Source organism: Balaenoptera musculus, chromosome 15 (genome assembly GCF_009873245.2).
Source record: "Balaenoptera musculus isolate JJ_BM4_2016_0621 chromosome 15, mBalMus1.pri.v3, whole genome shotgun sequence".
Lineage (NCBI taxonomy): Eukaryota > Metazoa > Chordata > Mammalia > Artiodactyla > Balaenopteridae > Balaenoptera > Balaenoptera musculus.
In genome coordinates, this window is record NC_045799.1 from 13,684,965 (window position 1) to 13,698,179 (window position 13,215).

At 43.2% G+C, this 13,215-nt stretch overlaps 1 protein-coding gene across 17 annotated transcripts in view; it reads left to right on the forward strand.

Moving 5' to 3' along the window:
* Window positions 1-13,215, forward strand: part of ZMYND8 (zinc finger MYND-type containing 8) — a 131,455-nt gene that overhangs the window by 73,816 nt on the left and 44,424 nt on the right. For all 17 annotated transcript variants that reach the window (XM_036825486.1, XM_036825491.1, XM_036825492.1 and 14 more), the window contains one exon: window positions 11,694-11,834. In XM_036825486.1, the coding sequence (XP_036681381.1) occupies window positions 11,694-11,834 (141 nt within the window). The remainder of the gene's footprint in view (window positions 1-11,693; window positions 11,835-13,215) is intronic.

The following is a 13,215-nucleotide window of genomic DNA, read 5'->3' on the forward strand; positions in this document are numbered from 1 at the left end:
AAGGAGCAGACATCAGTTAGGAGGCTACCAATGTCCCCGGAAGATAAAATGATGGGGACTTAGTGGTAAACTCAAAGAACTCCACTCATTTTGGTTCGTGTTGTTGCTTCTTTCTGGTTTGCTTATTTCAAGTACTGCTTGTAGCTGCTCTCCAAAGGGCCGTAGGTGGAGTACAGTTAATTACCAACAGCTTTTGATTCTTCAGAATAAAGGCTGCAGTCTTTCTCCAGGTCTGATCCAGCCATGTGGTCGAGGGACTCACAGTTGAGTTTTAGAGCTTTGTTCTGATGACATAACTTCTGTTCACCAGCCTCAGAAAAAACTTCCGTTTTGCCCCCTAGTTTCTGACCAGAGTCCTTAAAAGGCTTACTTTTATTCCATGACATGATTCCATTTAAGCCAAGTTAACATGGTATATAATCACACAAACTCCTCAGCCTTTTAGTTTTCATAGAGATCATGCTTTTGAGAAAGTGTTTTAACTCGGCAGCAATCCCATGAATTACTGTTTCCTGAACTTTGACCGCTATGATTTTTTGCCATAATCTTAAGTACCACCCATTTGATTACATTCTTAAATATTAAGTCTGCAATTTATAAATTGCAGATGCAGTTTATAAATGCTAAGCTAAATAAAGTATATAAGTTCATGTGTTTAAATTTTTTGCTGTGTTTTTTCCTGATAGACATGAAATTAGCACATAACTTGTAAATTAAAACATGTTGGTCTCTGAACCACCATTGATGTTCCAGCACCATATTTCAGGAAACATAGTTTTAGACGAATAAGAAGAACACGTGTAATGGGTTTAATTAAGCTTCTGTCTTTCCTCAAGAGGTTCAGAGGTTGAAATGACGTCAGAATTCCTGACAAAACTCCTTATTATATGAGTGACTTTTGAGGTGGTAAGTTAGCAGATACCCCATTTCAGTAGAATTTAAAGCCGTTTCCCAGAATATAACTGCTTACTAGTATGTGCCTGGGTTATTTTGCTGTTCATGAGTTAGGCAGCCAGTGAATAGTGTAGGAAGAGAAGGTATTTATTAAAAATTGTTTTAGTCTTAGAAATTGCCCTCTTTCCTGTAAGGAGCCAGACAGTAAATATTTTAGGCTTTGTAGGGCTCTTGTTTCAACAGTGCAACTATTCAACACCTTGGTTGTGTTACTAAAACAGCCATAGGCAGTATGTGGCTGAGACACTGAAATTTGAACTCCATATAATTTGTATGTTTCATGAACTATTAATCTCCCCCCACCAAACCATTTAAAAATGGTAAATACTCTTCTTAGCTTACAGGCCATACAAATGGGTGGTATGCCAGATTTGGCCCATGGATTGGTTTGCCAGTTTCTATTATAGACTAAGAGAAACTCCGAGTCAGTCTCCCCATTTTACAGAAGGCAAGTTGAAGTCCCTGCGGAGAGTATGGGGGGTGCTGAAGTTCCCACAGCCAGATCCTGAATCTAGATGGGCTTTCTTTGCACTGCACACCACTGCCCTCTGCTGTTGGCAGCGATAATAGCACTTGGTAGAAGGAGAAGTGGGTTATTTATTGAAATGCCCCAACAATCAGAGAGAGTATAATTGAGACAAGACTGCGCTTTATCCAAAATTGTGTTTTTAAAAAAAAAAAGATTGTCATAGTATTGAAAAACCTTATCAGTTTCAGCAGGGAAAAATTTGTAGCCAGCCGCATAAGACTACACATTGAAATAAGTTATTAAATAAAATTTTTATGAGAGTTTAGAAACCCTCCTTTTGTTTGGGGGATTGAGGAGCTCAGAATCATGTGTCTATAACCCTTAGGGCTGGATTTAGCTCTCTGAGGAGCCCTTTGCTCAGCCAGACGCCTTTCACTCTTGGAATCTTGTCGTGTTAAGGGTCAGAGTGGTTTATATTCTCCATGATTTGTCTGATTCCTCCTTTATCTAGACCTCCTGGCCAAATTGATGCCTTTGCCAGTATTTGCTTGCGGGATCCTGATTTAAGTCATTAATATGTATTAGGGTAAGAGTCCTGGGGCCTGGCTTTCACCACTCTCAATAGTGGTCTTTTGGTCTTACAGTCTCATGTGGGTTCCTTCAGGGAGAAGGGAAGACGGTTTCAGATACTCTTTTTGTCCTGTGGAATCAATACATGTTTGTCTTAAAACAAGTGTTAGTTATAAAAACTAAAGTCAGGGATAATCCCACTTCCCACAGTTAGCCCTTAGAAATTGTTTCCTGGACTCTTTTTTTTTTTGGCTGCACTGAGTGGCTTGCAGGATCTTAGTTGCCCGACCAGGGATTGAACCTGCGCCCTTGTCAGTAAAAGCACGGATCGCCAGGGAATTCCCGTCCTGGACTTATTCTGTGTTGGTTTATACATCATATTATCAAGTTGAAAATTCAAATACTTGCAGGGATCAGGCAGATACGGAAATGAGTGAGTTTTGGAAGTGATAAGGACTGGGGTGAACTAAAGCAGAAATCTGCTCGTCTTCATGACTATTGACACACTCATGGGTGCTTGTGTGTGTAACACTTTCCAAAGCAGTACTTACTCTTCCCATACGTGTGTGCTGAGCTAGAGAGGTGTGCTTTTTTTAAAGGGCACTGGGGGCCAGATCCCTCTGCTGGTTCTGGCCAAGTGGGGATGTGGCTCAGTGTTGCCAGATTTCTGGTTGTTCAAGAGAATTCTCAAATATTTTTAAAATGCAAACTACCCCAACTTTTACACATTGGCTCAAATTAAAAAAAAAAAAAAAGTATAGGGCCTTCCCTGGTGGTCCAGTGGTTAAGACTCCGCGCTCCCAATGCAGGGGGCACAGGTTCGATCCCTGGTTGGGGAACTAAGATCCCACATGCTGTGCGGCCGAAAAAAAACACACAACAAAACAAAACAAACAAAACCTATAGAGTGCATCAAATGCATCTGTGAACTGCTGGCTTCATGGATCACCTGTTTGGTGTAGACTGTTTAGGGTTTTCTTTTTTAACTTAACCTTGTGTTCTGAATACTTTTCCATGAACTAAATAACCATTCAGGACAGCATTTCTGTCCTGTCCTAGACCATCCAGTGATTCTTTGCTGTGGAGCTCATGTGTTCATGCCACCAAGAGTGGTGCAAGATGCCGCCAGCCCTTTGAATGTGTAGGTTGCTGCCAGGGCTTTGTAAGTAGAGGAACCTCAGCGTGAGTCATTAACTCCTCCACTGCCACCTCCCCCAGAGGGCTGGGGTGCGTGGGAGGGAAGGGGCCTTTTTTTCTAATTTAATCCTACGACTCGACTCGTGTTTCGTGTAGTCAGAAGGGCACTTAGCACAGTCTGGGGGTTTTGGAAACATAGATAATAAATGATGTGTTTTAGCCTTTGCTTGTGAATTGTACATCAGAGTGTAAAATCTGATTAAATTATTTGTGACTTCAAAGGCAATTAGGTCTTCCTTTGGACAAGATTTTATGGCTTTATAAAAGGATTGGCATCTGTTTCAAGGCTTAATTGAAGCGTGCATTTCCAATTGTCTTTTTGCTTTCAAAAATGTCTAGAGTGATTTAAAACAGGGTTTCTCAACCTCAGCACTACTGACATTTTGGGCCAGATGATTCTCTGTGGTGTCCTGTGCCCTGTAGGGTGTTTAGCAGTGTCCCTGGTCTCTACCCACTAGATGCCAGTAACACACCCCTGCCCACAATTATCACAGCCAAAAACATCTCCAGACATTGTCACGTGTTCCCTGGGAGGTATGGTCACCACTCCAGTCCTCATTGAGAGCCATAGATTTATGTACCATGCTTTTGAATTTCAGCACTGATAAAACTCTGCTTGACCTTCAACTTTGAAGCTCTCCAATATTTACATTTCATTTTACATCATTTTCCCCTGAATATAAGATATGCCTTTCAAATGTTAATATTATAGAATAAATAGTCCATAATTTCACCCTGAGAGGTGACAACTATTAAGAATTGGGTGGCTAAAATTTTTTTTTAAAATAAATTTATTTATTTATTCATTTATTTAAAAAAAATTTTTTTTTGGCTGCATTGGGTCTTCGCTGCTGCACGCGGGCTTTCTCTAGTTGCAGTGAGCGGGGGCTACTCTTTGTTGCGGGGTGCAGGCTTCTCATTGTCGTGGCTTCTCTTGTTGCAGAGCACAGGCTCTAGGCACGCGGGCTTCAGTCGTTGTGACACACGGGCTTCAGTAGTTGTGACACACGGGCTTCAGTAGTTGTGGATCGCGGGCTGTAGAGCGCAGGCTCAGTAGTTGTGGCGCACGGGCTTAGTTGCTCTGCAGCATGTGGGATCTTCCTGGACCAGGGCTCGAACCCGTGTCCCCTGCATTGGCAGGCAGATTCTTAACCACTGCGCCACCAGGGAAGCCCCTAAAATTTTTTAATGTATATAATCACAGTGACGATGACAATAATAACTTGTGTGTGTGTGTGTGATGGAATGGGATTGTACTAAACTTTTTGCTTCTTTCAACTTAGCAATGTTTCTTTGACATCTTTCTATTTGAGTGCACATATTCTCATTATCAGTAGTAGGTAGATTTTATGAAGTCATGTGAATGCAAATGTTTTAAACAGATACATTGATTTGTTTTCTTAATGTCTGCAATGTATATATGTGTATCTAGAGCTATTTCAAACAGGGTTTGTCAACCTCAGCACTACTGACATGTATATGTTAATTATATATTTATATCTCTCTATATATGGTCCTTGCTCACTTTCTAACCCCCAGTGCTGTAGACATTTCGGCCAGCTTAGTATTTTCCATGTTTCTCTAGATGGTCATGAATAAAAGTCTTCAAGAAGATACCAGTGATTGAACTTCGCCGGAGTCACACAATTACAGAATTCCTCTCCCTTCATTACATTTTTTATATTAACAAATACATATTTGCACCTGTTTTAAAGTATTTCCCCCCAACAAAACCACGATAAAAGCATTTTTAGGGGCTTCCCTGGTGGCGCAGTGGTTGAGAATCTGCCTGCCAATGCAGGAGACACGGGTTCGAGCCCCGGTCTGGGAGGATCCCACATGCCGCGGAGCAACTGGGCCCGTGAGCCACAACTACTGAGCCTGCGCGTCTGGTGCCCCGCAACAAGAGAGGCCGCGATAGTGAGAGGCTCGCGCACCGCGATGAAGAGTGGCCCCCGCTTGCCGCAACTAGAGAAAGCCCTCGCACGCAACGAAGACCCAACACGGCCAAAAATTAATTAATTAATTAATTAAAAATCCTTCCCTCTACTTTAAAAAAAAAAAAAAAAAAAGCATTTTTAAAAGAGCAAAATGGCCCATAATCTAAATGCCTCTAGTTGACCCTTTTTTTTTTTTACACGATGAAAGGACTACACGCACATGGTTAGAATTAAAACAACAAAATGAAACTCAGCAATATTAGAGCGGTATAGAAAGGTGTAAAAGAAAAGCTGAAGTTTTTAATTTTTTTATCCCCGCTTCTGGGCTCCAGTTTTTCTCCAAAGTTTCCATGATTATGGGATGTGCTGCTAGAAAAAAAAAATGTGTATGTTCATTTAAAGATGTGGGCATGCTTTTCAAAAACATTTACACATATGGGGACATTTCTGTGCACACTTGATTTTACCTTTCTCTCTTTTTCCCACACATATTTTTGTCAGGATGTAGAGATCTGTGTCTTTCTTTTTAAGGGTTGTATGGTATTTATACCATTATTTATTTAACCAGTCTCTAATGCATAGGCATTTATAAGCCATCTTCCATTCCTTGCTATTATAAATACTGTTGCAGTGAACCTTCTCATGCATATCCAGTATCGGGGCACTTTTATATCTATGGGGTGAATTCGTAGCAATGGAACTTCGGGGTCTGTGTGTTATGTATACTTTAATTTTTTTTTATATTTTATTTTAAAAAATTAAAAAATTTTTTTGGCCACACCATGCAGCTTGTGGGTTCTTAGTTCCCCAGCCAGGGATTGTACCCATGCCCTCGGCAATGAAAGCACGGAGTCTTAACCACTGGACTGCCAGGGAATTCCCTGTATACTTTAATTTAATTTATTTTTTATTTTTTTGTGTGTTCAAGCATCTACTTTTTATTTATTTTTTTAAACATCTTTATTGGAGTATAATTGCTTTACAATGTTATGTTAGTTTCTGCTGTATGACAAAGTGAATCAGCTCTACGTATTCATATATCCCCATATCTCCTCCCTCTTGTGTCTGCCTCCCACCCTCCCTGTCCCACCCGTCTAGGTGGTCACAGAGCACCGAGCTGATCTCCCTGTGCTATGCAGCTGCTTCCTACTAGCTATCTATTTTACATTTGGTATACTTTAATTTTAATATCATTATCACCTAACTGCTCTCCTGGATAGTTTTTTTTTTTTAATATAAATTTATTTATTTATTTTTGGCTGCGTTGGATTTTCGTTGCTGCGTGTGGGCTTTCTTTAGTTGCGGCGAGCGGGGGCTACTCTTCGTTGTGGTGTGCGGGCTTCTCATAGTGGTGGCTTCCCTTGTTGCAGAGCATGGGCTCCAGGCACGCGGGCTTCGGTAGTTCTGGTGCATGGACTTAGTTGCCCCGCAGCATGTGGGATCTTCCTGGACCAGGGCTCGAACCCATGTCTCTTGCATTGGCAGGCGGATTCTTAACCACTGCACCACCAGGGAAGCCTCTGAATAGTTTTTTGATGCCTGTGAGTGTACCTCTTTCCTCACCTACCCTGAACACTAGGTGTTATTTTTGAAACAAGTGTACCGTGCAGGTGAAAAGGATGTAGGATGGAGATTTATCTGTATATCTCCGTATGCCTTACCTGAGTTTACATTTATTTATGTCGAGCTCAGGGTTCTCTCTAAGTGTGCTTCTTGACCGTTTGTATTTTTCTGTGAGCTGCTTATCCAAGTGTTTTCCTTGGATGTTTAATCACTCAGCATGCCTTTAGTAGATGCAGAATATCAAGGAGATGGTGAAAATTGACACCTTTGTAATGGAGAGGTTTTATTTTGGTTGTCATTATCATTTCTTTATTGTTTATCATGACCACAGTCACGAGAAGAGGAACGGAGAACTCATTCTTCAATTAATCATCTCATGTATCTGCTCATGCTGTAAATGTCTCAGGCACCTGGCAGCGTCAGAGGCCGGCAAGGAGCCTGTTCTCCTGGAGCTGATATTCTCAAGGCAAAAGGGGCACCTGGGCCAGCTTAGATGGGGCTGGCAGGGGAGGGCTCTGAGGAGGTGGTATTGGACCCAAATGTTGAGGACGGCCAGCCAGTATGATCTGGGTGGGAGTGGTGGGTTGAGTGGGTGGGGTGTCTTTCCTTGGAAATTCCAAGTGTAAAGGCTTGAGTTGGGAGCGGACTTGATCTTGGAGGGGCCAAGCACAAGGGGCCACGTGGCTGGAGATTCCAGAATGAGGCAAGGAAAGGTCAGATGTTTCACTGGGTTTTTTTATTCTGGGGAACTGGACGCCCCTGGATGGTTTTAGATGGAGGAGTGATGTTTCCTTTCCTTGTTTAAGGTGCTGTCCTGGCTGCTGGGTGGAGGTGCCCTGGGAAGGGGTGCTGTGGCAGGTGGTAGGGGACCTGTGGGGAGCTCTTACAGGGTCTTCGTGGGAAATGATGGGTTAGGGCAGCGTTCCCCAACCTTTTCTTCATCATTACCCCCGAAGGAGCCCTTTTAGACACTTTCTTCCTAATTGTCCTCCCATGAATATTTCTTGAAATGGAGGTGAGAGTCACATAACAGAAAATCATTTCAAAGTAGACAATTCAGTGGCATTTAGTACAGCCACAATTCTGTGCATCCACCACTGTTACCTAGTTCCAGAACATTTCCATCACCCCAGAACAAAACCCTGTACCCACCAAGCAGCCACTCCTCATCCCTGCCCCCTCTCCCACCCCCATCCCTTTGCTCCATCACTGACCCCTGGCAACCATCGACCTGCATTCTATCTGTATGGATGTGCCCAGTATGAGTATTTCATTTCAGTGAAATCCTATAAAACATGGCCTTTGTATCTGGCTCCTTTCACTTAGTGTGGTGTTTTCAAGGTCACCCGCATTGCAGCATGCATCAGAACTTCATTCCTTTATACCAGGACTTGTCTGTCTGTTGATGGACACTCGGGTTGTTTCCATCTTTGCATTACTGTGCATAGTGCTGCTTTGAGGATTTGTTGAGTATAGGTTTTCAGTTCTTTGGGGTCTGCACTTAAGAGTGGACCCTCATGAAATTTAAACGTATGTCCTTTTACATACTACATGTGTGCTTTATTTATAAAAAGAGTAAGATTTTTTCACCCCCTGAGGTCTACTTTTTGCCCCTTGGGAGCCATATTGCCCCTGTTGAGAATGAACGGAGAAGGGTGATAGCCCTGGAGATTGGGACGGAGGTGAGTGCGAAGATTTGGGTGTATTTTAGAAGTGGTGTGCAGAGGACTCGCTGAAGGGCTGGGTAGGCTGAGGCAGGACAGCAGAGGAGGAATTGAGACAGTGTAGACGTGTTTGGCCTTGAACAGCTGGGTGAGTGGTTGTGGGGAGGTCAAGGCGGACACAGGTGTTTCACAAATTGGGGAGGTGGGGCAGGTGGCAGCCAGGGATGGGCACTGGCCACCAGTTTCTCAGAGGCGAGTTCTGCAGTGTGGGTTGCTAGGTGACCCCGAGATGCTGTCCTGGTCCTGATTACGTGAAGCACTGCAGTACCAGACGCCTGTGAGGGTGGCCCCTGCCCTTTGCTGGCCGGGTGGAAAGTGAACCAGACCTGTCTCCATGGGAAACCGGCGTTCATGTAACACTGTTATTCTTGCCATATCCAAGTGCGCTGTATTTCAAATTTTTAAAAAATTTAGAACGTGTCCCTTAAACCTTCAATACTTAAGTTTTATTAACAAAGGAAAGGTTATATGTCTATGAAATTGAAGGCTTGTTGTTCCAGTTATTATTTTTTAACTACATGAACATATATATATAGTATTAGAAAATTAATGATTCTCCCTGTGTTCTTAGTAAATGCCCTATATGTCTATGAAGTTAAAGGCTTGTTGTTCCAGTTATTATTATTTTTTAACTACATGAACATACATATACAGAACTATAAAGCTAATGGCTCTCCCTGTGTTCTTGGTAAATTCCTATATGTCTATGAAGTTAAAGGCTTGTTGTTCCAGTTATTATTATTTTTTAACTACATGAACATACATATACAGAACTATAAAGCTAATGACTCTCCCTGTGTTCTTGGTAAATTCCCTATATGTCTATGAAGTTAAAGGCTTGTTGTTCCAGTTATTATTATTTTTTAACTACATGAACATACATATACAGAACTGTAAAGCTAATGGCTCTCCCTGTGTTCTTGGTAAATTCCCTATATGTCTATGAAGTTAAAGGCTTGTTGTTCCAGTTATTATTATTTTTTAACTACATGAACATACATATACAGAACTGTAAAGCTAATGGCTCTCCCTGTGTTCTTGGTAAATTCCCTGTATGTCTATGAAGTTAAAGGCTTGTTGTTCCAGTTATTATTATTTTTTAACTACATGAACATACATATACAGAACTATAAAGCTAATGACTCTCCCTGTGTTCTTGGTAAATTCCCTGCAGGCCCACAGTGGGGTGGGGCTCTGCTAGACCACCTGCCGGCCTCTCCTTCTTACTATTGTAACTTGACCTGTTAAACAGGGAAATGTGGACTCTCTTGCTTGAGTTCTCTGGGTGACCCCGCACCTTTGTGTGATTTTGGTTCCCGCTACCCTTTAGGGTTAGTCTTCCTTGTCAAAGTTCCCTGCAGCCCCAAGCAGTGCTTCTGCTAGTATGCTAAGACCCTCCCTGCGAGACCCACTTGCTAGTTTGCTTAAGGGAATACAATTAGAAAGACCCTGGTCTTTAATCCTTGTGGAGGGACTACACTGCACTGATCTTTTCAGCCAGTGCAAATCTCTTTTGGAAACAGAACATAAATGAATGAATAATAATTAAAAATCCTAATACTAAAGATTTTATTGGTGATACTTAAATCTTTTGAAACACCTTTATTTTTCTATTTATCTTTCTGTTTATTTATTGGCTGCATTGGGTTTTTGTTGCTGCGCACGGGCTTTCTCTAGTTGCGGCGAGCGGGGGCTGCTCTTCGTTGCGGTGTGCGGGCTTCTCGTTGCAGTGGCTTCTCCTGTTGTAAAGCATGGGCTCTCGGCGCACAGGCTTCAGTGGTTGTGGCACACGGGCTTCAGTAGTTGTGGCTCACGGGCTCTAGAGCGCAGGCTCAGTAGTTGTGGCGCATGGGCTTAGTTGCCCCACGGCATGTGGGATCTTCTCGGACCAGGGCTGGAACCCGTGTCCCCTGCATTGGCAGGTGGATTCTTAACCACTGCGCCACCAGGGAAATCCCATGAGTTAGGTACTTTTATCAATCCTTTTGTATTATATTATCAGTATCCCTCTTTGTAGCTATCAGGAAAGGAGATTCAGAGACATCAGGCCACTTGCCCAAGGTCACACAGTGCGTCCACAGAGCTGGGATTTGAACCTCTCTTTTGGTTTAATCCACTTCTGGTTTAAATTCCACTTTGGTTTAAATCCATGCTTTAATCCACTTCTCCCTACATCTAGAGTCTTTCCCACTCTGCTGCATTAAAAACAGTGTTGGCAGGTCCTGGCGCTGGAGCTGAGGCTAGCTCACGTATGTTGACTGGCTGAGCTGGTGTAGAGTTTAACCCATTGAATCCTCACTCTGAGGATCCCCATTTGGCAGATGAGGAAACTAAGGCGAGAACCCACCAGCGTGTCTAAGCACTTGTGAAGTCCCTGGGATGTCGCGAATCTAACCCCATCACCATCAACAGCTTTCTCGAGGTTTCTTGCACATCTGAGGGGAGCTGGCCATTTGGTTGCCTGTCACACGTTTATGGTAACAGGACAGCCCAATAATACAGAGCTGTTTCAGCAAAGGGGCAGGATCTAAAAGATCTTTGGGAGGCCCCAGTTGGCCCATCTGAACACTTTGTTTTGTTGAATGGTTTGGTTTCTGTCATCCCTTCCCCCACCCAGCGGACAGGGCTCAGGGGAGCAGGAAGTAGGGAGTTTTAAGGTATTTTTAAAAGACTTGGGCATAGGTACGACTCTATCCTCCTATAAAAGTTTGAAACCCAGTAAGGAGGGAGATAATTTACCAACAGCGCCCTCACTCCATCTGTTGTGGAGTTTGGCTTCGTTCAGCATTGCAGGACCTTTGAAATGAGAAGCCTGCGAGCTCCCAAGGGGTCGAGCTGGCCCCCGGCAGGTGCAGTGGCTGGGTGAGCCGGCCCCTGCGTCTCCCACAAATGGATGACATGCCATTTGTAAGCTTGGCTCTGGTCTCTGCATCTGGACCGAGGCGGGGGCTGGTTTAATCGCTGTTTATTTTGAGATTTACACCCGTGAATGGGCCAAACCAGTTTCAGTGGCAGCTTAGCCGATTTGTCTTAGAGCTTTGTGTTTAATAGAATGACTGGGGCAGCCTTCTTCCTTCGTGGCTTTAACATTGGGTTAAAGCCCTTTGCTTGAAATAAATAGCCAGCCCTTCCTGCTCCAACCCCCTCTGTGGTGCTCTGGCGGCCTGGTTGAAATCAAATAGAATTTCTGTACTCTCCTCCCTGCCCCACACCTACAAGCTTTATACGTTTCTTTATTTGTAAATCTGTCTTTTAACGAGTAACTTACTTTTTCAGCTTCACCAGCCTCCACCAAGACGGGACAAGCGGGGAGTTTATCCGGCAGCCCGAAACCTTTCTCTCCTCAAGTATCAACACCAATCACGACGAAAACGGACAAGACATCCACCACGGGAAGCATCCTGAATCTTAACCTGGGTCAGTTGGAATTTTGGGAAGCCTCTTTCCGTAGTAGCTATGAGTATTTCTGCAAGTTGTAATGTCCTCTTTTGTGTGTGGTTCTTTTTTTTTTTTTAAAAGATTGGTATTTTTATTTTTATTTTTTTTGGCCGCACGGCATGTGGGATCCTAGTTCCCTGACCAGGGATCGAACCTGTGTCCTCTGTGTTGGAAGTGTGGAGTCTTAACCACTGAACCTCCAGGGAAGTCCCTGTGTGTGGTTCTTGAACCCTGAACTCTTTTCTCCGTACAAAATATTGAAAAGGTACAGTGGATGGAGATGAAGAGACATCAATACAAGGAACTAGCAAGGGATTTCCCGGAGCTTGTTGACATGCAAGGCTGTTTTATCTTGAAATACCTTAGGCCAGTGTTTACAACCTTACTTGCCCTGGACCACAGTAACCCAGTTCTTATATTTGTAAATATGTATATTTAAAGTTTTATATATATATATATGTATGCACACACGGTATATATTGTTTTATGATTCAGTATTTACTTATGTATAGTGTGTTCCGACATATTGTTTTAATTCTTTTCTTCTGTTTTTTTTTTTTTAAATGCTAGTCTTCATCCTTGATGTAGTAGTTTTTTTTTAAACTCATTGAGTTTCAGTTGGTTCTTTTGAAAGCATTACATAGGCCAAAGTCTTTAACAAAAATTAGCACCAGAAATGCTAAACACCCAACTATGAAGTTACTTTATTAAGTCATTCCGTCATGAGCCCTGATTTTTATTGAGCATCTATTATGTGCTGTGCACTGTTTTAGACCTGGGGCGGACAGTGGAGGGTGAGGGCCCTGCTCTCTTACACAGCTTGGTTCTAGAGAGGGAGAAATAATAATCAAGCTAAAAAAACTAAGAGAGGTCATGTCATCATAGAAAGTAAAAGGTATTCATATGATAAGGAGAGAGCTGGGCAGGATGGGGGTGGAGGAGCAAGAGGCAGTGGTTAGGGAAGGCCTCTTGAGGAGGTGATACCTGGCCAAGGATTTGCATGACAAGAAAACCCAGCCATGTCAGTGTTAGGAGGAAGAACATTCTAGAAGGAACAGGAAATTCAAGGCCTTAGGGTCAGGATGAACTTGGTGTGTTGTAGGAATGGCAAGGAAGCCCGGGTGACATGTCCTAGTGGGTGAAGGGGAGATGAGGTCAGAGAACACAGTGACCTCATGGACCTTGGTGTGGGACCATTTGAGCAGAGGAGGGATGTGAACTGACTGGGCATTTTGGAAGGACCTCTCAGGGTGTTGTGTTGGGGAGAGCCTGTGTCAGCCATTCTTATCCAGGGGCAGTTCCCCCGACCCCCCCAGGGGACACTTAGCAGTGTCCAGAGACATTTTCGGTTGTTACAACA